We start from the raw sequence: 23,439 nt of genomic DNA, 5'->3' as shown, positions 1-23,439 counted from the left end.
AGCACATAACAAATTAAATAACCGGTACCTATATTCAAATGCAGGATAACTAGATTACTGGTAATCTAAAATCACACCTATATAGGATAGGTGTGGCTTTAGCAGACAGCATCTTCTGCTTATACTATTTAGGACATTGAAAGTTATTCTAAGTGTCACTATGATCATAATTTACTTATAAGTAAGTATATTATAATTTTGTCATTTATGTGTGCACCTAATTATTTACTGCATTCATGTGAGTTTAACTTAAATACGACCTTCTTGTTAAGGCACAGTAGCACTAGTTTATTTTCATAGTACCTAAATCTACCTATAAGTACATTGACTTTCTTTAGGTATTATGATTTTGATTCATATCATGACTTGCTCTTCCTTCCCTTCAAATGATTCAATTTGTAAATGCAACAGGAGTGTTCGGTGACGTGGGTGTATAAAGGATACTTCTCTAGATATTTTATTAAACAAGATAGTCTCCAATAAGTACGATAATAACTGGCCAGAGACAATAGAACAATGAGCCTCCCACATCATCACAGTTCTAGGAAAAATCTTGCATACAGTCACTATTAAACAGATACAAGATAAGTAAATACGGTATTATACGTAAATCTAGAAGCCTGAAGCCTCATAATACACCTAGTAATTATATTGTATTCTAGACTATACTACAGAGCTAGGGTGGAGTGCCTGCCTACAAATTCAATAGCTAACTACAAAAACAATAAAATGTTAAACTTAAACAATGTTTTATGGAATCTTGTTATGATCTCAGTTTTATAATTACTCAGTTTACCCATCTTAACTAAAATATTTTCAATTGTTTTTATTTCAAATGGCACAAGTATTTTGCGGAAAATTAATTATTGCTTTGCTTTTTTCTTTTGAAGTTCTAGATCCTTCAGAAGTATGCAATTAAAGTAGGTTGCATTTTTAATTAAGGAAAAAATATTAATGGATGTTTCATGACTTAGTACCGACTTTGATATGGTTTCTTAACCTTGAAATGAATTGAGTACCTACAATCAAAACTGAGTAGGCAAGTAGATACAGTCTTTTCATGTTTCAGTACCTACTTAGATACGTAAATACTAGGCATTATTGATATACCTATGCTGTGTTCCTACCATACACATAGTCATTTTCCACCAATCATGTTACTTAAATATGTATTTCTTTACCTGAAGGTCTGACGCTAGCTATGCCTAGATCGCCTAGATCCTAGCTGCCTAGGTAAGTATGTTGGGTAGATGCACGTTTTCTCGCCTTTGTCAGGCGTTTGGACATGTCTACAAAGATTTGTACAACAAGCGAGCTTCAGCAAACAAAGGGCTCCCGCAAAACCCTCACAAGTGAATCGTACTGATTGAAGTTAACATGAACAGATACATAAGTATGAGATAGGGTACCTGACTACAATTAGTTGTAGATATTGCAGATCTCTATGGGAGTTAGAAAGGTTGAAAGTTACGCTGAATTTTGTTGTTACCTATTGAAGGAGGCCTTCTTCCTGTAATGTTACTTCTTCCTGTAATTATTTACGGGCTGTGTATTTGGGTTTGCGTTTAGCTACTACATACTCGTAACTATAATAAAGCACATTAAATAAGTAATTTCTTAGGAACAAATGAAATAGTTTAAAAATAAGAAACTATTTGACTGTGATTATACTTCATACGCCTACAGAATTAGGGTAGCACGGTGAGTGAGCTCCCGTGTTTACAAACAGCTGGCCGCCACGCACACCGCTATCTGGGAGAAAGGCGCTTTCCAAACACTCTGTGCTGTTACCAGTATAACCTGGTACTCGAGACCAATGAAAAATTGCCTCTATCGCATTGATGGAGGAATCAACTGGCACTTTAGTAAAGATACTCAAGGAAAAAGTTATCCTTCGCTTACTGTACCTAGCTATCACTGTAGTGCGTCCGTATAGGTTTACGCACCTTCTAGCTGAGTTCTAGCTCTATTCGAGATACAGCTAATTTGCCTACATTTGAAATGTCGTAAACAGCTAAGAACCGTTGTCTCAGAAAATATTCTTTGGGTCAGCTGTTCATATTTATCAACTGACTATACACGGTAGATCTATATTACTTTACTTACCTACTTACTAGCAAATGTGTACAAATATGTAAGAACAAGGTAACATATAAGGTAATGTTCAAATATTTGTATGAATAGGTCTGTATATCCTCAGTACTTATAGCAGCAGTTCAGGGGTACATTACGTAGATGAGTACCTCAAGACAAGAAAAACTTTTAACAAGATGTTTACTCATCCTTATTTACATAAAATTTTGGCCATCCGTCCCTAATTAGCATTACAATCCAAACATTCTTCAGTCCGTACAATCGTGGGTTAGCAACGGTCGCTAGAGACACGAAATCTTGTGATTTATTCTTTTCAAAACTTGGCCGAATAGTAAGTAGGTGGGCCCGGGCCGTTTTAGAAAACAATCCAAAAGTAACGGGGAACTTACCGGTGGTGGTTCGGAGGCGCTGTAGACCTCCGACGGGGGGTAGTCCGGCTTCATGGTCATGGTGGCCATCGAGTCTGGCTGGTGCTCCTTCTCCATCACAGTTTGTTCACAAGAGAGTAGGTACTGTTAGTGCGAGCGCGCGCGGTGTGTGCCGGTCTAGGTGGAAGTGTGGTGTGGTGAGCGGCGCGCGGCGCAGGCGCAGCGTGGTGGGGCACGAGCATTCACTCGCGTCGAGGTGACTCCGGCGCCGCTCTCCGCCGCCACCACCGCCGCCGGTGCCTGTCAGAGAGGTCTCTGTATGACAGTATAGGTATTTTATTTAATACCTAGCATAATACTGGAATAGTGACCATAGGTCTAGCCTAGTAGATATAAACATAATTAATAAACTATGAACTTTCCGCGAGCTTCGCATCACCTTAAAAAGATTTTCAGTGTTATTTCCGAAATTAATAGTAACCTATTTGTAAATCCAGGGTACTTATGTAAGTATATCAGATTCCCCCATACAGTAACATATTTAAATCATCCATAACTAGTTAGTATATATCGCGTTCATATTTCTGTTATATCTTTGTACAGGTATCTACTATTATCAATAGAAAACACATTGTATAGACCATACCAATTACCATACCAACCAATCACGAAATCTTATACACTAGTTAGCAGGTCGGCTAGCCATATAACCAAGGGGCGTTCCTCACGATATATTATTTTTTTAAGTTTTTGAAACCCATTTCAGATGATCAGATGACAGGATTATGTATAAGGTAGTATAATGTAGTTGAGGTAGGTTCGATATGATGTACGGTCAGCTGCATAAGTAGCAATACCCTTTTGTAAGTCAAACTAACTATATAAGTACCTACATAACAAACCATCAATGTTTGAATAGGTATAGTTTGAGAGTTTGACAAGGTACAAAAGTGTACAGCTACTTGTGCAGCTGCTGACTGTACTTACCTACATGAAATAAGTATAGTTGGTCCCTATAATAGCCCATAAGTATATTGTACTTAAGTACATTGTACTACCATGCTGCCCCATACCATACCATGTACCCCGTTTCGAAACTTCTAACCTGCTTAAAATACCTACTTCACCCACCACGACGCCACGACGCCACGACGGCACCCCTCCCGCATGATACCCACTGGTGGCCACCTCAGACAGATAACGAAATATGCCAGGACACGAGTGAAAAACATTTCACGAAATACCTACCTACATCCGTTTATCTTTTTACTATCAGTCGTTCAGAGGGAAGGGTCTCGTGAGTCGATTAATCCTTCCTTCCCCATAATCCCATATCCATCCCACCCATCCCGTTCCTTCCATCCCACAAGCAAGCATGTCTAATAGAAAATTCTTATTCTAAGTTTAACATCATTGACAACTCACAGAAAGTGTTCACAGGTAAACACAGAAGCAGTGACAGATGAGTGACAGTATGCTATGACAGTGCCATTTTGACAATTGACTTGAATTGACATTGACAAGCGAGAATTCGGTGATTGTTGGGGGCGGATTGTTTTGAAGAGTTTATTTAATTATTTTATGGTTTTTCAAGTGATTATAATTATAGGAAACACCTCTAAACGCTTGTAAACTAAGGGGTCTTAAGATGATTCAACAATATTATATGAATCTCTGTTGATATGTTATGTAAAATTCACATCCCATTACCCACCGTGTGAAGATTTTTGTGATTGGTTTCTGCAGTAGTTATTCCTTCATTTATTTTAATTTAACACAGCTCTTCTCAACGGAATAATTTATTTATCTCAACATTGAAATAATTTGAAATTCAAGATGAATAACAGTGTAGAATTACTGAAAACCCCTTCAGTGCAGTCATTGCTTGATTCTGACTTGGAATCAGTTGATAGTCTTCAATGCCTGGATATAGAAGAAGTAAGTACTTGTTTTAAATTATGGTTTGAATGAAATTTGCATTTACGTTATGATAAGCTTCTTGTTGATAAATACATAGGTAATCCTAACAATCTTTGAAGATGTTTGATAAGAAATTTAATTTTATAGGAGTGATTGCAGCTTAAATTATTAATAATTTTATTTAAATAATATAATATTCTAAAATAAATATTTGTCTGTTTAAAGTTCTTAAAATTATCCGACCCTATTTATTTATTTCAGTAAATTTTCAGCTATATTACATAAAAAACTATAAATGTTGTAGGTATGTATGATACAGCTGATTTTTGTGCAAAGAAGGCTGAATTCTGCATATCTGCAAAGCTAGCTTAATTCTTGGATTCATAGATTTATTGTATGATTTATATAGTTTTTAGTACCTTTTAGCTTGAACTTATAAAATATGTGTCCAACTTGTATCTATCATATTTATCTCTCTGTGGGAATGTTAGGTTGGATTTAGAATTTGTGATCATATCCCTTTAATTAAAAAAAATCCGTATTAGTCTTGCACAATTTCCTGCAACACTGTTTGACTGTTGCTTACTACATATTATTAAGAAAAAATGCAAAAATATATGTACAAAGGGTGTAATGACTACTATTTCACCCTACACTATACTAATAACTTGAGTGTTCTTCCCAGTTGGACGAGATAGAATATGCATTGCCAGCAAGTGAAGCTCCAAGCCTGGCGGAGGTGTTGTCTGCGGACGACGAGGGGGACCTCCCCGACCCTCAGCCGGCGCCCCGCTACGTGCCAGAGTCCAGTGTGTGCTCGGCTCTGCAAGTTGAGTTCCTGCAGGCTGTGTCCCAGCAAGTCACACAGGCACAGGTTTGTTCAACCACTTGAAACATTTAAATTTTTGACTCACTGCAAGGTGAGGATTTGCTATTTTTGCAACAATGGACTTCCAATGTCAATGTTTTGCTTGATTTGGTATCTGTAGACATACAATACGAACAGAAATATATTTTGTAAAGACCCAAAATCATATTACTAATAGTTCTCCAGGCAAGGCAATGCCTTCAATATTGGAATGCCGAAAATTGGAAAATATTATTATTAGTAATGCACTGTGTCTCCATTGCTGTGAAAATTCGTAATAGTTTTTCAAGTTTTACAATAAATAACACAAACAGTTAATTTGATTACTGAAACTTGGATAATCATAGTTAATCTTAATTTATATTTATAGTTTATAATTTTTTTCTATGCATTCCAGGAAAGATCAGCAGCAGGATTGGCTACAGCTTTGAGTATCGGCGGCGAAGGGAAGCTCACTGTGGGAACCGCTCATGGGCACCTGCTCTCATTCAAAGACCAGATACTGCGCTGGGTGTGTGACTCGAACGCAGACCAAAGTGCAGTCTCATGCCTGGCGTACAGCAACGAAGGGGATCGACTGCTAGCGGGCTTCGCGCGCGGGCTCATCTGTCAATACGAGACATCCAGAGGCCTGATTCTAAGACGAGTGACTCTAGGCGGCGAAATATGGGGGATACTGAAAGTGACGTGGGCCGGCGCGTCCGGGCTGGCGCTCGACACGGGCGGCTCGGTGTGGCTCGTGAAGTTCTCGCGGCCGCTCGGGGTGCGCTCCGCTCGAACCTCGTGTTTATTCTCCGGCGCGCGGGGCGAGGTATAGTACATGCTAGACCTAGTTTAGGTGTAATTGAAAATGCAACAAACACTTTCCTAGATTACCTAAGCATATTGAGCACTGTTTAAAACATCAATAATTTACCTACCTACATAAGTTTAGCATGCTAACCTAATTTAATAGTTTAAGTAACTTCATAACATATGTTTTTACTGACTTGCGTACTTGTAAAATGTGTGTGACAATGGGTTCAATAAATATATTTTGTATTTGTAGGTGGTGGCGATGGCGCCGCGGGACGCTCGCGTGCTGGCGCTGGCGACGCTGTCTCGCGTGGTGGTGGTGGCGGGGGGGCGCGCGGCGGGGGCGCGGCTGGGGGGGGCGGCCGACACGCTGCCCGTGCTCGCGTGGTGCGAGGCCGACGAGCGCCTACTAGTCTGCGCACGCGCACACACACTACAATGGCTATCCGTCGACGTCACAGGCGCTGCAATTTCCCTCCGTCCGGTCCGCCGCTTCGAGCTCAAGACCGTCCCGCTGTGGCTAGGCTGGGTCGGCGGCAGCCTCGCCATATTCGACGTGGACGAGAATCTAAGGCTTTGGGGCGATGACTATGACAAATCGCTGGATCTCTCGCACATAGAACCGGTTTATGCGTCTGCGTTCTTCAAGGTGAGTTGTTGTGAGTTGTTTTTGTATCTTTAGGTGAATGTGTTATCAATCGCTCACCTCCATTATCTAAAGTCTAGACTATTTTTTGTTTTTAATTCGACGTATTATCATGATAATTATACAGGGTTATTGGCAAGTAGACCTGATCCTTTCAGGAGGTGATAGAAGAAGACATTTCCAGTCGATTGAACCCTATAATGCATTATCCAAAACTTAACCATTTCTAAGATAATTAATATTTAAGTTATTTTATTTTTTTTGCCAAAATTTTATGTTTAAAACCGAAAATAAAAAAAACTAGTGATATTTCAATAACTTTTTTGGTTCTTCTGCACAAGTACTACCTTAATAAAGAAATTAAAATAATCAAATGTGCATTATTTGAATTAAATTAGACACAATAACTCAAAATAGTTAAAAATTTAAAAATAATATTCAAAATGTCAAAACAAATAAGATAAATTAAAAAAGAATTTTATATGACAATTTTTTGTGCACTTTAGCTTAAAAACATGGTCAACTTATAAGCTTTCAAATAAGATATTTCAATATCAAATCGATTTAGGTATCACCAAGATATGGCCAAAACAACCTGCACAGGCGGACAAAATTCAATAGAAAAACGAACAAGTTTAGCCCAATTTGAAGGTAAAAAGTGTGATTGTTTTCAGTCTTGTTGACTTTAGTATGGAAACCCGTATTGAGTTTTCTCCGCCTTCTGTGGTTGTTTTGGCCATATCTTGGTGATACCTAAATCGATTTGATATTGAAATATCTTATTTGAAAGCTTATAAGTTGACCATGTTTTTAAGTTAAAGTGCACAAAAAAATGTCATATGTCATTCTTTTTTAATTTAACTTATTTGTTTTTACGTTTAGAATATTTAAAAAAAATGTTTAACTATTTTGAGGTATTGTGTCTAATTTAAATCAAATAATGCACATTTGATTATTTTAATTACTTTATTAAGGTGTTTCTTGTGCAAAACAACTAAAAAAAGTTATTAAAATATGGCTAGTTTTTTTATTTTCAGTTTTAAACATAATATTTTGGCAAAATTTAAAAAAAAACTTTAAAATTAAATATCTTGGAAATGGTTAAGTTTCGGATAATGCATTATAGGGTTCAATCGACTGGAAATGCCTTCCTCTATCACCTCCTGAAAGGATCAGGTCTACTTACCAATAACCCTGTATATGACGTTATGGTGATATTTAATTATCATATGCAATCCACTCATAAACAAAAATATACTCAATACTACTGCTAATCATGACAACTCTCCACTGCAGGGTCTATACACAGACGGTCGAGTATCGCGTGCTCTGTGCGCGGCGAGCGGCGGCGCGCTGGGCGGGGCGGCCGCGAGGAACGGAGAGCTGTCTCTGTTAGGCAGACGAGGAGTGCTGCGGGTGCGAGCGAGAGATCGCCTCGCCCGCGCCCGCGCTCTCTTCTCCTCCTCTAGACATGCACAAGCGTTGAGGCTCCTGGCGACGGCGTCTAAGAACGAAGCGCAGGAAACGGCCCGAGAGTTGTTAAATGAGCTGGCGGACCGCCCGCATTTGTTGGCTGATAAGACTGTCGCGGATGAGGCCGTCCGATTGTGTCTGAAGTTTGATTTGAGGTTAGTGTTATTTGGTTATTTCAAGGTGTTAAAAATCCACCATGGCTAGGATTCATTCAAACTGAATTCCCAGGTTTTATTTGGATATTTCTAACCACATTCGTTGATTGATTCGTATAACGCACGTAGATAAAAGAACAATATGGAAATATTTATAGGTACTCCAACTTATGTAACAGCCGATTTTATCTATATGCATTCTCCAACTTCGTACTGCTATCATGTACTCATAATACCTACTAGCTTACAATAATAACACTGACACTCTTCCACTTCCAGCGACGACCTATGGTCGAACCTATGGGAGCGTTGTTCCGACCAAACCGCATTCGTAGAGGCTATCGGAGACGCGGCGGTGCGGGGCGAGTTGTCCCCCACCGACCCGTCGCCCGAGTGCACTCAGGCTCTAATCGAGAGACTGGCGGAGTCCGAGCCGGCTCTAGTGGAGCGAGTGGTGGCGTCGCTCCCGCTCACGTCGCTAGACCCGCACAGAGCGAGCGTGTTCACTAGGAGCAAGGGGCTGTGGCGCGGCGTCGGCGCTATCGCTGCCGCTTTAGGTTAGTGAGCTATTTATTATTAGCTTGCGTCGCCTTAAATAAAAGGTTTTCCCGCTTTAGGTTTGTAAGAGTTCATTATTAGCTTGCGTCGCTTTAAAAAGGTTTCTCGTAGGAACTGTACGATGTAGCACATGTGTCAAGCCAGGGTACTAGATGCCAAATTTCATAAAAATTGGTCCAGCTTACTTCCCGTGAAAGAGTAACCAGCATCCATCCATTCATTCTTATAGCTATATATACAAACTTTCACGTTAATAATATTAGTAGATTTTATGGACATAATACCTAGGTACTTTGGCCATTGAGAGAATGCGTTTTTGACATTCGCAATGGTCTGGTAAGTAAAGTTGGTTTTCCTTTGCAGTCATCAAATATGTATAGGATTCCAAATGACAAAAACGCATTCTCTTACTGCCAGTTTCTATAACTCTATCTATCTGTAACTGGTAGTTTTCATACGATTTTGACAGATTGTTACTTTTGATTTTATGTCAAAATCGTATGAAAGTAACTACCAGTTACAGATAGATAGAGTTATAGAAACTGGCAGTTAACGGCGGCCATACTATAGTTTAGTTACATAATATAACCCCAACCCTCCCCACAGGCGGCTCAAGCGGCGCGATGCGTGAGCTAACCAAGCACGTGTCCGCCACCTGCCCTGCCTACGAGGGCCGCTGCTGCTGCGCGGGCGACGCGCTGTTGCTCTGCGCTGCCGATGCGCTGGCGGGGCGCGGCGCGGGCGGGCGCGCGCTGCCGGCCCATGCAAGACCCTCGGCCAGACACCAGGCGCTGCAGACTCTGCTTACTGAGGAGGTGTGTTATTATGACAAAATCCATGCTTTTTTTCAATACCGGTATTGAAGTAATACCGGAATCGGTCATTTTTTAGGCTATAAATCAAGCGATTAAGATATAGGTAGCCTTGTGCTCCTATATACTATGAAAGTGCACTTGTTTTCAACCGTTACATGCGGTTTTTGGCCTTTGGAAACCAACTTGTTGTCTATGTGTTCTGAAATTTTAACTGTAATACTCAATTCTCGTAAAAAATATTACATAATACAGAATTTGATTGCTTTTTCTTGTTGTATTTTGCCCTATACGACCTTTAAACAAAATATATGTCATTTATAACAAGGAAGTCTAATACCGGTATTAATACCGGGATCCCGGTATTGAGTTCTAATACCGGAACTCAATACCGGTATTGAAATTATTACCGGTATTGCATGCCCTAGTATGTTGCCAGGCCTATATGGTTACCCCTGTGTTGCATATCGACTTCATCAAAGTACTTCACTCAGCGAAGCTGTAAATTTTTGTATGTAAAATGATGGAGTGGTATGTTGTCAGGTGGTGGACGGCGCGGTGGTGAGTCCGTCGCCGCTGCAGGTGCTGGTGCAGCACGAGGCGCGCGCCGCCGTGCGCCTGCTGGAGCAGAGCTGGCGCGAGCCGCCCTTCGTGGGGCCGCTGGGCAAGCAGAACCGCCTGCGCGTGCTGCGCGCCGCGCTGAGCCACGCCGCCGCCGCGCCGCCGCCCGCGCGCCTCGCCGTGGCCGGGCTGGTGGCCGCCGCCGCCGCGCCGCCCGGCGAGCCCGAGCTGTGCGCCGCCGCCGCCGCGCTGCTGGCCGACCTGCCCGGCGAGCCCGCGCAGCGCGCGCTGCTGGCGCTGTGTGCCCGTGCCGGCCCGCCCGGCGCCGCGCTGCTGGCCGCCGCCGCGCCCCGCGCCCCGCGCCTCGCCTGGCGCCGCGCCGCCGCCCCCGCCGCCGCGCTCGCCACCTTCCTCGACATCGACGAGCCCTCCGCCGCCGACCTGGACGAGCTGTTCGAGTACCTGCACGCCGCCCTGCAGCGCGCGCCGCCCGACCCCGCGCTGCTGGCGCTGCTGCCGCGCCTGGCGGAGCTGCGGCCCGCCGGCCTGGCCGCGCTGCTGGAGGGCCACGGGGAGGCGGCGGCCGCCGTGCTTCGCGCCGCGTCGCCCGCCGCCGCCGCGCCGCTCGGCCGCGCGCTGCTGGAGCGCGACGCGCTGGCGGGCGCCGCGGCCGAGCAGTACCTGCGCGTGCTGCTGGCGGCGCCGGGCGGGGGGGCGGCGCGCTTCCTGCGCGAGCACGCGGGGCTGGTGCGGCCCGAGGCGGCGCTGCGGGCGGCGCGGGGCGCGGGGCGGCGCGACGTGCAGCCGCTGTGCCTGGAGGCGGGCGGGGACGCGCGCGCCGCGCTGCTGCTGCAGCTGGAGCTGCTGGAGGCGGCGGCGGACGAGGCGGAGCGCGCGCGCCTGGCGGAGGAGGCGTGCGCGCTGGTGGCCCGCTGCGCGCCCGCCGCGCCGCGCGCCGCCGCCGCCGAGCTGTGGCAGCTGCTGCTGGCGCGCGCGGGCCGCCTGCCCCCCGCCGCGCTGCTGCCGGCGCTGGCCCACGTGCCGCCCGGCGCGCTGCTGCAGTCCACGTGCGCGTGCGCGGGCACGGCGCTGGCGGTGCTGCGCTGGGCGGGCGCGGAGGCGCGGCTGTGGCGCGCGGCGGCGGCGGCGCTGCGGGCGGAGCTGGCGGCGGGCGGTGCGCGCGCGCGGCGGGCGGCGGGGCGGGGCGTGCGGGGCGCGGGGCGGTGCGCGGCGTGCGGCGCGGGGCTGGCGGGCGGCGCGGCGCGGCTGGCGGCGTGCGCTCACGGCGCGCGCGCGCACCACGCGGCGTGCCCCGCCCCGCGCTGCCCGCTGTGCGCGGCGCCCCCCCGCCCGCTGGCGCTGCCCCCGCGCGCCCCCCGCGCCGTTCCCGCGCCTGCCTCACACGACCTGTTCCTGGCCGCGCCGCCTCGACCTGATCTCGAGGGCGTCGTGTAACACGACCAGCATCGTACATTCATCTATTGCTAATGAAAATATCCAACATCGCTTTTGCCGGTGCGACTAGAGTACTTTTTAGTGGAAGTCTGCAAGGTTTAATATATTGCGTCCACCAGCCACATCGTATGACAAAATCATGTAATAATTTGTAATTGTATTAAAATATGAATTTTGATCAAATGAGCTGATAGAAAGAAGAACGAAATTACCTACATGGTTTGGCTATGTTACACTATTATGATAAATAGTTTGTATGATTGGTTGGAGACAGCTTATATTTATTGTATTTATTGTATAGTATTTTATATTGTATATTTCTTTTCTAGGTATTAGTACATAGTTTTAAACCCAGGATAGTCTACATAAGACATTAACTGGTCACAAGAGTCATTACTCTTGAGACCAGTTATATCACGTTATATCAAAGATATTTTTCAGTATAGACTTATTTTGGGTTTATCATAGTACATAATCGTTAAGTGCACCCCATACACAGAAAAAGCGACCGTACCGAAAGTCTTGTGTACATTTTCGTATGTCTATAAACCATAGGCATTCTAGGATTGTTAGTTTTCCTAGTCATATAAGAACATATTTAATTAACTTATAAATTACAATTGTTTAACTACCCATAGGTACGTTACCTACCTAAGAAATATTAGAATCATGTTGATTAATGTATGTGATATCAGAAATAAAACAGATTTTTATGTAAGTCATAGTTTTTATTATTTAAATTTATAATATAACCTCTAGGCATTTAAAATATAAAAGCACACAAAGAAAAAGGATAATGCAATTTTTTTTCTACAAAGTAATGAACTAAGTAAATGGTTTTTATATTAGGTACTTAGCAAATAATCTGAGCTAATTGTACAACTTAAATGAAAGTTTGTAGTTACAGTTTTCGAATCCTTTGTTCCCATCGAGTCACACATCAAACCTGTCACACTGTATACAGTTGGGAATTCTTCATGAAAAGTGTGCCATCTAGTCACAGTGTTACTCGATGGGAATGTTACTCGTTGGGAATGATTTATTTCTGAATTCCAAACCAGCCACTGTAACTGGATGGGAACATAAACTAGAAAATTCCCAACTGTTCTCCCGTTACACGTTAAGATTTGTTCAGTGATGATGCCTAACCAGTGATAGGTACTGTGAATTATACAGTGTGTTGTTTTTCGGACCCGACAAACTTTAAGGGTGGATTCTACGAGTAATTTCATCGAGAAAAAACCCTCATATGTGGGGTAAAATCTCAATATTCTAGAAATGGCGGCCATTTTAAAGTTGCTTTGAACTTTTTTATGTAACTTTTAAGCAGTTGTGAATATTTTTAATGAATAGAGATGACTTTTTGCGTATAATAGCATTTCATTTAATGTCCGTAAGGCGTTTAAATCTCGAGATGATTATTATTATGAAGAAGAAAATCTAATTTAAGTTACTTAGACCCCCACATATGGGGGTTTTTTCTCGATGATATTACTCGTAGAAACCCTTAAAGTTTGTCGGGTCCGAAAAACAACACACTATATACCTAAGTATTTATTATTAGGAATTTTTTTATTTTCATTTCTTGAAAAAGTATGAAAATAGAAAAAATTATTCCGAACAATCAAATAAGTTTTATTAAACTAGTTAACAATAAAATTATTAAATCAAAACCGAATTGTAAAATCCAATGATTTTTTTCTATGAATGATAGATAGATACTGGGTGGGTAGTACAGCAGTAGCCATAAAATAATAGAGAAAATGAAAACTTTCATTTCATAAATTTTGCGTGGAGGTGACTTTATGGCATTTTGATATTTATCGACTCTGATCTGCTCTGCTTCACCATGAAGAAATTCTTCCGAAATACCTGCCTCAGATTAATGATGATCTGGCGCTTACACCGCGGGCGCGCCTCGGACATAGACGGAAGATGCAGATGATCTCAAAATAATGGCGAAAATTATGGGGACCAACACCGATCTAGTACTTACGTACTTATTTATTTATTTTATTCGGAAAACTGAAACTAGTTAAAACTTAATATTACTAATTTGCATAACAGCCATGTAGTAGTTATAATTATCGCATATGGTGGAATTCAAATCCATTGGACTCTTGTATTGGCTCAAAAGACTTGATGAGGTTTCACTAGCGCCATCTACCTTAATCTCTTATTCCCTCCATCCAAAGGTTGTCTGGCAAAGATCGCTTTTAGTGATAAGACCGCCTTTTGTACCCTAATTAGGTTCATCATCTTTAGCCTATAGCAGTCCACTGCTGGACGTAGGCCTCTCCCAAAGCACGCCACTGGATGTGATCTTTAGCTTTCCGCATCCAAATTAAGTTACAACTTGTACATTTTATTATTCTTTTGGGGTGTACAAATAAAGTGTATTCTATTCTATAATCGGTTTTGGTCTATGGTGGAAAATTCTTCATTGAAAAAACCAAAAAGTTACTGTGACTTGATGGGAATTTTTATTTTCATAATCCCAACTAGTTACAGTGTTACAGTTGTATGTGACACGTTGGGAATGAAGGAAAAGGGTGTTTCAACGAGTAACAGAGTGTGGACTGATGGGAATTTTGAACATAAAATTCCCAACGAGTAACAGTGTGACTGGTTGAGGTGTGACTGGCTGGGAACAAAGGTTTCGAATTCGTCAGATCCTCTGTACTAATGTAAGTAATAACATATCCGGATCAGACTATTCACATATACCGGAACACAAATGTGCATTATATTTTTAGCAAATAATCATTTGACTACAATGTCTATTGCACACTGTAAGTGAAAGACTCAGTGACCGCAAGCATCCACTAAATGAATAGTACAATAATCTACTACACTACCGTAATTTTGTGTAGAACATCAAAGTAAAAAAAATCTATAGCATAATGTTCATTCCCTTACGTAACACCTAACATTACAATTTGCTTAACTACATCAAAATTCAGTGCTAACACATAAAATGTACTTATTATCATGTCAATGATCATAATTATTATTCTATGCTGTAAATGTTATAAATACAAGTACTTCAGTACCTATTACGCACATTCCGCGGAAACAAGGAGACTGATGGTGTATTCCCACCACACAATAATAAATGCCGACATCATATACCACAATATAAAACCTTTAAAATTACTTACTTTGAATAGGTAAATCTATGCAAATATATCTAGTATGGATAACTATAGGACAGTAAAGCCTAGAAGTAGTTATCAAAAAAATTACCAGTCACAAGATTCACACATGAAAAAACTATATTGATGAGAAGTTTTATTCAGCATCGTCGTAGCGGACTCTGAAACAACAAGAGAGATAATTATATAATACAAGTATACATTGTTAGAAAAGATATGAAATCGACTTATTTAGTCACAGGCGGTGATCCTGAGCCAAGGGACTGAATAAGGGGTTCACCCAAGGTAAACAACATTATACCTTTGTTTCTGGCCACGGCGTTTGCTCAGGCGCCGTCCTGATGAAGGGTCTTGCAAAGTGAACCGGTTGGTAGTGCCAGGATTCACGCGAAGTGTTTTGCTGTCTGATTTGCGGGCAGAGTCGACCTATGAAATAATTTTATATTGAGATCTGTAATTCTGGGCCAAAAATTTCACTTTGGTAACCGCCCAGACTATGCACTAACAAAGAAAAATCGCGAGGCTATAATTATTCATATTCAAAGCAAAGAAAAGGTTTTTTTTAAAGCTTTGTAAGCGTAACACACGAAATTCGTGTACGTACTTACACAACAATATCAACATTCGCAATGCATAAACAATTTTTATACCTATGTTTTGGATTAAATTTAATTGACAACATAATTATTTCTACGTAGGTACGTTTTAGTGGGAAAAACACAGCCTAGCATTACAAACTTACCTTATCCATAAACTTCTTGATCAAGTCTTTGCAATTCAAGTTGCTCTCTGGCTCCCACGAGTCGAACTTTGTGGACCAACCCTTCCAGTGGATCAGGAACTCCCTGGACCCATTCTTCTTGTGATGAACTTCCAAGATGCGGTCCACCTTAATGTGTCAGTTATAGTAATTAGTGACATAATAATAGAAATTAAACATGGGACTTATAGGTTTTTTTTTTGTGTACTTATCATTGTTGAGGCAACAAACACAAGAGTTGGTTTAGAATTTTTCACCATGATTGGAACATTAATCATTTAGTTTATTTACCTGTCAAGATGCCAAGACACCCAAGATCTGGATATTGTACAGTACACTAGATACATCATTTGGGGACAGGTTGCTGTAAAAATAGTAAAATAAACTGTAATCTTACTTCATACTCAGCATTTTCATCAGCATTTTCACTGTCCCATTCAGAATTTGGCTTGGTTCTTGGCTTTTTGGCTGGTTTAGTGTTCTTTGGTGGCCTCCCTCTTCTTTTCACGGGACTTTTTGGTGTAGCTGTAGCCTTCTTCTTTGAAGCATCCTTCTGTAAAACAACAAATTTTAAATAAGGAATCTTTCTATGATTGGAAAAAATAAAATACCAAATCTAGGAGGATATGCCATAATCTCTAGACTGGCAAGTTGGAGATCATAGAAATGAAATCCCCGGCTATAGGTACATATGCATGCTTATAGGGGTTAGTATTTATGATGCACCATCTGGTGCAAGCCTCTGAGCAGCATGGCAGGGAGGTGGTGTCCTCATAGAAGGTTACCTAAAGGCTTGGCCACCTTAGCAATATTATTGCTACTTCTAAAAATTGTTATAATCTAAGTGAAAAAAAAACATAGCACTGATCTACAACATTCGTGTACAACTTACTTCATTAAACTTGTTTATCAAATCAGGACACGATAGAGTGTTCTCTGGCTCCCAGGTGTCAGTATCTGCAGAGTATCCTTTCCAGCGGATTAAATAGTGAAGTTTTCCTTTAATTCTCTTAGAATCAATAATTTTTTCCACCTAAAAATAATATTAGGGTTAGTTATATTTTCACACATCTCTTATTTTGTTATGAGCTGTGAAAGACTTACAAGGCTCACTTCAAGGAATGGAAATAAAATTTTCCTCAATAGTAGATAATTACAATGGTCCAACTAATAATGGAAATCAATGATTGGATATTATGAATCGACTGAATCTGTTTTCACTAGGCGAACTGTAGGTAATGACTTCAAATGCCTTAACATAACAGTCCATCAATGGACTATTTATAAGTACCAGATACCTAGTGTAACCATTATGTTAAACCACACGCACTAACAGAACACACACTTCAAATTCTCACAAATTTACCTCATACTCTTCCTCTTCTTCTTCTTCTGGGTCATCTTCAGCTACCTCTTTCTCTTTTTTTGATGATTTCTTCTTCTTGGACTTACTTTTACCAGATTTCTTCTTTGACTCTTTAACTGGCTTGTCAGTAGTGTAGTCTAAATCATCACCATTTTTTTCCGGCTCATCTTCATTTAGATCTTCATCCAAATTTTTATCATCTGATGCATTCGGCTCGACTTCTGGCTGAGTCTCATCAGCATCGTTTGCTATCGAGCCATTAGTCGATGAAATCACGTCGTCATCTGTACGGCTTTTAGATACTTTCCGCATGATGTAAGATAGTATACACAAACTTTTCACGACAAGCAAGGCACGAACTTATTTTTTGGAAATAAAGTGAAAACGACGCGCTTCTAGCAGTAATGGCGGGAGGAAGCATAGACAATTATAGAAATATAAACGTAGTATTATTATTTTATCTATGGACAAATCATGTTTTTTTTGGAATGCGACGCCGACGACGCGACAAAAATACCTCCCGTACACGATCCAACATGTTGTATACATAAATATATAAATGCTCACGACTGTAAACCCCAAAGGGGTGATAAGAGGTGACTCGCTTGCTTTTTGAATGAGTACAATGCCAATGCACTTATGATACACACCTAGAATCTAGTTGTGCAGGTTTCCTCACGATGTTTTCCTTCACCGTAAGAGCGATGCCGATGGTATACATGCAAATAATGCACTTCAATGCAAATAACTCATTGGTCAGCGACGGAATTTAAAACTGCATATCTGGAGTGAGAAGCGGGTACTTACCCGACTGTCATTCGGGGTTTAATTTTGTTTGACTAACTTATTTATAGTACCTAATGTTGTTTTCTAAAACAAAACAAGATACTGAAATTCATGAAAGTGATTGCTTTCCAAACCTCCTATCACCAAATCGTGGCCGTTATTATTCTGAGGTCTTTACATTATTTTCTGTCGAGTTCTTGACGACGACCAACGACGACGAAGTTGCGGCGAGGCGACGACTCGACATCACGTTGACATCACGCAAGTCAAGCAACGTCAAACGTTTTTATTATTCTGTGAAATACGTGTCAAGGGCACGTCAGAAGAAGAGAGTGAAGGATTGAAGTACGTAGTCTGTGATTAGTGTGACGGTGACGACAAAACGAGAAATGGAAATCTGTAGAAAGACGGAAAATTAATTAATTTTAATCATGACAAACAGAGCAAGTTTTAAAGGACCACGAATGAATTTCAAAGATCCAAATGAACCCTTGGAACCAAAAGGTAACAAACCAATACGTGAAGCCTCATCTGTATTAGAAGTTTTAGTGTTAATGATTGTGCACCTTTGCAAAAAGATACTATTCTTCGACACGAATTTAAAAATAGCTCTTTATTTGGGAACTCTCTTCCTACTTTCACTGGTCGCAGATGTTTTAACCTTTCCTAAAATATATTTTTCGAGAAGTGACAACCTATTTAACCAATATTTTGTGAAGATTGGATGGTTTTGGACCCTATTTCTGACAGTGCCTTATGTATTGCTAACTTCCTACACTACATGCTGTGGAAACCAACGAATTATACTTACCAAACATTTACCACGGATCTTAATTGCTACTGTAGCATGGTATACATGGACCACAGTCTTTAATATAATTGAGAGTAAGTATGGCAGATGCAATGCACGAAATTACGATACAAAAATATTGTGTCTTAAAAATGGTCATTTCTGGAATGGGTTTGATATATCAGGGCACTGTTTCATACTCATATATTCAAGCTTGATATTAATAGAAGAGGCAAGAGCAATCAATGGATGGGAACGAATAAAGGATTATATCAGAGATGAACAATTCTCCCGAAGTGTTGGGGACAAAGCACCTAGTACAAATCCACTAAAGAATATTTCACAAGCAGAATTAGCAATACTGAAAAAATCATATGATGCTTATACACCTTATGTAAGACTATTGCTTATTGCAATTACAGCTCTGCAAATTTTGTGGGATGTCATGCTTGTATCAACAATAATGTACTATCATATAATGGTTGAAAAGTTTGTCAGTGGAGTAATAGCCATATTGACATGGTTTGTTACATATAGAGTATGGTACACAATACCTCATTTACTACCAGATTTGCCAGGAGACGCAGTATTTAAATATAATAAGGCTAAGCCTGCACCACCCACTGCACCAATCAAAAAAAGGCTGAGTACCACTAATGGAAAGCATTTCATGGGAATGCCAATAAATAATAGAAGTCAAGAAGCGGAAGTCACAAATGAGGATTCTAGATAAGTTATAAAAGTCTAAAATCATGTATCTATATGGGAGGGATTAATTTATTATTATGTAGATAAAGGTGTGGTTTTGTTTTGTATTTTTTGCAATAAATCTGTCTAATATTTCTTATTACAAATTGTGGTTTCAATTGAAATTCCTTATTAAGTTAATAAATAAAAGTTTTAAAATATCTACAAGCAAGTAAGTATATTGTGCATGATAAATATGAATAGCTAATTAATAATACTGATTTGGTAATTAATCCTAAAAACTCAATGTATGATTTTCTTTAACACACAAAGAATGGCAATAACAATGCCAAAGGTTGCTGCTCCTGCTGCACCCACATAAGCTGGTGGCTGAGAAGTGATTATCATCTTGATGTGATCTGGTAAAGTAGGTATAGTTTTCTTAAATGATTCTCTCTGTTGGACTCTTTGAAAGTAACTTTCTGTGTAACTTCTTTTACCATTAGTCCAAAATCTATCTTCTAGTCCAAGTTCCCATAGACGTTGAAGTAAGACAGCTAAATTTATATCAGCTATAGTAAACTTGTCACAGCATAACCAATTCCCTAAAACAATAAGGTATCATTAGAATACTGGCATTCTATTCAACAGTCAAAGCTCCTTAATTATCATATATTTACATAGGTATCTATTTAATTACCTTCAGTTTGGTTTTGTAACTCCTTTTCAACTTCTGTTAAGACTTGATCAACAACATTCAATATTTTAAGATACTCTTCTTCGTTTGAAAGTATTTCATGTTTTCTATCATGTATTTCTGCCTTGTACAATAGTACATTTCTAGCATGAGGATTATCTTCTGCTAGTCTCCTTAAGTTTTGAGAACTGCTCAAATCTCCACCTAAAAATTTATGATATTTAATTTAATGTCTTAAAATTTTTGGTAAATTATGACCTTGAATTAATAAGTAATAATACTAATATAGCTTACTCTTCAGAAGCTCCCGGACTGGTAGGACAAAGGGTAGCTTAGGGCGGCCACACAGGTGGGCGTGGATGAAGGACCCCACAGTGATAACGCCCGCAGGGAGGGCCTCAATCAGATCTCGAAACTTTTCAATGTTACTCAAAACTTTCGCATCACTTGTTACATTTATGAGTGGAGGTAAATCTGAAAACAAATGATTTTAATTAGGTAGGTATGATTTTAATTAGGTACTTAGGTATGTTTTGTAAATTTTATTTTACAATCAATAACTTCTCTTAAATGTTTGATAACTTATTTACCTGGATTTAAGTAAAACTCAAGGTAATCCAAAATGCGTGTAGAATCTGGAATAACGCTGTCTTTTACTTTCAAAACTGGGATTTCACCCCTTGGATTCAACTCAAGGAACCAAGATGAATACTGTTCGCCCTTGGTTATATCAATTACATACGGCTCAAAATCTATATTTTTTTCATACAAGGCCATCAAAACCTAAAAACAAACAAAGTTATATGAACCATTCGATATCACGTTCGTGTGTAAATATGAAAAAGTACCTAAGTATATTTTTTCTCTGTCTAGGAAAAGTCCTATATATATATTATTTATACAGAGTAAATATAAACCTTTTGCGAGTAAAAACTGTAATAATTGCAATAGAGCAAAATATTGTTTGCTTTAGTTATCTTATTTGTTTTAGTGAAAGTAACATTATCTAGATATTTTTGTACGTAATGCATTTTTACACGATTAATGGATAAACACTTCACAGTAGGTGAAACACCTAATTTCTTAAATAATGTTTGATTTCGTAAAACATTACAAGGAAAATACTTTACAACTTTTCACTTTTCCACAAGCAATAGGCGGCTTTTTTTGTACTCATAATCAGTCATACCAACATAACGACCTAAAAATCAGGTGACATGACATTCAAAAGTACAATCGCGTTCATATTTTTTATCGAATTTTTATTCTGAGATCTAAAGCGGGGTTTAAAGTAGTTTAGAAAAGTATATTGGTTCTAGTATTAGTCCTAGACGGCTCGTACGTCGTAGATAAGTACTTATGATCCTTGGTCGTACCTAACGCAATATACCATGCGATGCGACGACTCCGCTATTTGGCTGTCGTGTCGCAGTCGTTCGTTGTCCGAAAGCGCTACATATCGCGCACGTAGCACATTGAAACATATATTTTAAACCCGCTTACATCGAAAGTCTGGAGAGCGTAACTGGAGAGGCTACGTGCTCGAAGTAGTTATTATTCTGAGTTAGCTTAAATTGCCTAACAAATGTATTAATCTGTGGTTATTAAAAAACTATGTTGATTGAACACATTTTTATCTGTGGTTGATTGCTTTGCTTGCTTTGATTTTCGTTTCGATTCATAGCATTTCGAGATAAGTTTTTTGTTAAATGTACCTGTAATTAGCCAGTAAGCTTTAAGAAATTAGCATAAATACCACCACAATGTTGTTAGAGCACACCGAAATAATAATTGACTGATTCTAAACATTAAAAACATCTAATAACATTGTGAAAATTTACACCGAAAAATGGAGACTTCCAATAATACAGACGCTGTCAACCTTGGTGTCGGTGAAGTAGAAGCAGAAATCGGCGAAGAACTCAAACAACTGGAAGAAGGAAAAGAATATGACACAAGAAGTGAGGTGTCGAGTTCTACATCGACAGATTCCAGCACCCCGAGTATTAGTTCAGTCAGCTCCAAGTCGAAGGAAAAACGCTCAACTCGGAAACGAACGAAAACAGACAGTCCGTCCCCTTCCTCCGCCGTAAACAAACGGAGAAGACTCGCAAGCACGACCAACAAGGTTAAAACTTACGACTTTATGACTAAATTGAATTATTTGTTCAGAGACACACGATTTTTCTTAATCAAATCAAATAACGCTGAGAACATAACACTCTCCAAAGCTAAAGGAGTGTGGTCAACACTGCCACAGAATGAAGCTAACCTGAATCAAGCTTTCAGAGAATCTAGAAATGTACTGTTGATATTCTCTGTAAAGGAAAGTGGTAAGTTTGCTGGTTTTGCACGATTGTGCAGTGAATCTAGAAGAGATGTGCCCCCTGTGTCATGGGTGTTGCCACCAGGACTCTCTGCTAAAGTCTTAGATGGTGTATTTAAGGTAGATTGGATCTGCCGAAAGGAACTACCTTTCAGTAGCACACTTCACTTGTATAATCCCTGGAATGAAGGCAAACCAGTTAAGATTGGTAGGGATGGTCAAGAAATTGAGCCAAAGGTAGCTGAAGAATTGTGCCGCCTGTTCCCAGAAGATGAAGGAATAGAGATGACACCTATACTTCGCAAATCCAAAGAAGCATCTAAAAAAGGCTACCTAAAGAGTGGTGGAAATTTTAGAACATATCGGGCACCATTATCAACCAGAGGTTCAATATTCCGAAGTCGGTTGGGTTCTTCTTCTAGAAGCAGGAGGAAGATATTTTTGCCCCCAAGGAGTCGTTTAGCTCCACCTACATACAAAAGACGTTCCCCATCACCTTATATGCGTGAGCGCCTGCCAGCCTGGTTTGGACGGGCTCGTGAAGGCTACAGTGCTTCAGGATCAGCAGCTGCAGAGGCATATGTTGCCGAGTACATGAGGTCCATGCACCACCAGCTGCCACCATTACCTTATGTACCTCCTCCTGGGTTTGGTGCGGCTCTGGCATCATATGATGGACTGCCTCCACCTCCACCACCACCACCACCCCGATATTACGATGCCCCTGCGTTAGCTGACTACCCACGGTCGGTGCTTGTGTATGACAAAAGATCTTATGAACGATCTGTAGATGAGTTCTTATGGCGTACTTCTGACCGATCTCGCGGCCGCAGTCGTGAACGTGAAACGCATAGATCATACCGTGACCGCAGATAAAGATAGTGATTGTCCACCGATGTATTAATTTAATCATGATTATCAGTAATAAAATATGTGTATGGAACTTTGGACGTTTTTAAAATTAATTAAGTGATGTGATGGAACCTTTTGTTGAACTGTGAAGAGTGTTTGTACTTTGCCATTAAGTAGCTTAAAAGTGATACTTGGACATTGGTATGGTAAAGGACTTGTACACCTATGAATTGCGAATTCAAGATCTCAATATAGGCATCAGTGATTGTGTCTGCTGTTTATGGATGTGTATAAAAAATGCAAATATGCAATTGA

General features: G+C 40.6%; 6 protein-coding genes across 9 annotated transcripts in view; 3 read left to right on the top strand and 3 right to left on the bottom strand.

The window, feature by feature from the left end:
* Positions 1-2,713, bottom strand: part of LOC105393473 (WW domain-binding protein 11) — a 51,043-nt gene extending 48,330 nt beyond the window's left edge. The window contains exon 1 of one of the 3 annotated variants that reach the window (XM_038115432.2): positions 2,484-2,713. In XM_038115432.2, the coding sequence (XP_037971360.2) occupies positions 2,484-2,579 (96 nt within the window). In that variant the 5' untranslated portion in view covers positions 2,580-2,713. The remainder of the gene's footprint in view (positions 1-2,483) is intronic. The other 2 variants (XM_011565240.3, XM_011565241.3) reach the window with 2 other exon arrangements.
* A 1,269-nt stretch (positions 2,714-3,982) lies between these two features.
* LOC105393471 (vacuolar protein sorting-associated protein 8 homolog) lies at positions 3,983-12,423 on the top strand. Its single transcript, XM_048631759.1, has 10 exons — positions 3,983-4,400; positions 5,068-5,256; positions 5,648-6,061; positions 6,299-6,694; positions 7,988-8,319; positions 8,599-8,876; positions 9,484-9,692; positions 10,233-10,604; positions 10,677-11,424; positions 11,506-12,423. The coding sequence occupies exons 1-10, from the start codon at positions 4,299-4,301 to the stop codon at positions 11,703-11,705; spliced, it is 3,240 nt and encodes a 1,079-aa protein (XP_048487716.1). The 5' UTR covers positions 3,983-4,298; the 3' UTR covers positions 11,706-12,423.
* Positions 12,424-14,362: 1,939 nt separating this feature from the next.
* Positions 14,363-17,417, bottom strand: LOC119693481 (chromobox protein homolog 1). Its single transcript, XM_038117088.2, has 6 exons — positions 16,987-17,417; positions 16,513-16,653; positions 16,018-16,173; positions 15,603-15,749; positions 15,162-15,286; positions 14,363-15,021 (listed from the first exon to the last, which is right to left on the bottom strand). Exons 1-6 carry the CDS (start codon positions 17,296-17,298, stop codon positions 14,997-14,999), a joined length of 906 nt encoding a protein of 301 aa, XP_037973016.2. The 5' UTR covers positions 17,299-17,417; the 3' UTR covers positions 14,363-14,996.
* Positions 17,418-18,101: 684 nt separating this feature from the next.
* LOC119693700 (acyl-coenzyme A diphosphatase FITM2) lies at positions 18,102-19,416 on the top strand. Its single transcript, XM_038117947.2, has one exon. The coding sequence runs from the start codon at positions 18,204-18,206 to the stop codon at positions 19,293-19,295; it is 1,092 nt and encodes a 363-aa protein (XP_037973875.1). The 5' UTR covers positions 18,102-18,203; the 3' UTR covers positions 19,296-19,416.
* A 52-nt stretch (positions 19,417-19,468) lies between these two features.
* On the bottom strand, positions 19,469-21,191 carry LOC119693702 (ganglioside-induced differentiation-associated protein 1). Of its 2 annotated transcripts, none has more exons than XM_038117961.2 (5): positions 21,077-21,191; positions 20,537-20,729; positions 20,241-20,420; positions 19,950-20,150; positions 19,469-19,854 (listed from the first exon to the last, which is right to left on the bottom strand). In XM_038117961.2, exons 2-5 carry the CDS (start codon positions 20,721-20,723, stop codon positions 19,553-19,555), a joined length of 870 nt encoding a protein of 289 aa, XP_037973889.2. In that variant the 5' UTR covers positions 20,724-20,729; positions 21,077-21,191; the 3' UTR covers positions 19,469-19,552. The 2 variants fall into 2 exon arrangements, with proteins under 2 accessions (XP_037973889.2, XP_037973882.2); XM_038117954.2 differs by having other exon boundaries at positions 20,864-21,124.
* Positions 21,192-21,576: 385 nt separating this feature from the next.
* Positions 21,577-23,215, top strand: LOC119693904 (YTH domain-containing protein 1). The gene has a single exon (XM_038118860.2). It carries the CDS (start codon positions 21,796-21,798, stop codon positions 23,146-23,148), a length of 1,353 nt encoding a protein of 450 aa, XP_037974788.1. The 5' UTR covers positions 21,577-21,795; the 3' UTR covers positions 23,149-23,215.
* Positions 23,216-23,439: the final 224 nt, after the last annotated feature.

This window comes from Plutella xylostella, chromosome 29 (genome assembly GCF_932276165.1).
Source record: "Plutella xylostella chromosome 29, ilPluXylo3.1, whole genome shotgun sequence".
In the NCBI taxonomy this organism is placed as follows: Eukaryota; Metazoa; Arthropoda; class Insecta; order Lepidoptera; family Plutellidae; genus Plutella; species Plutella xylostella.
The sequence above is the reverse complement of the archived record's forward strand: the minus strand, read 5'-3'. Positions and strand labels throughout refer to the sequence as shown.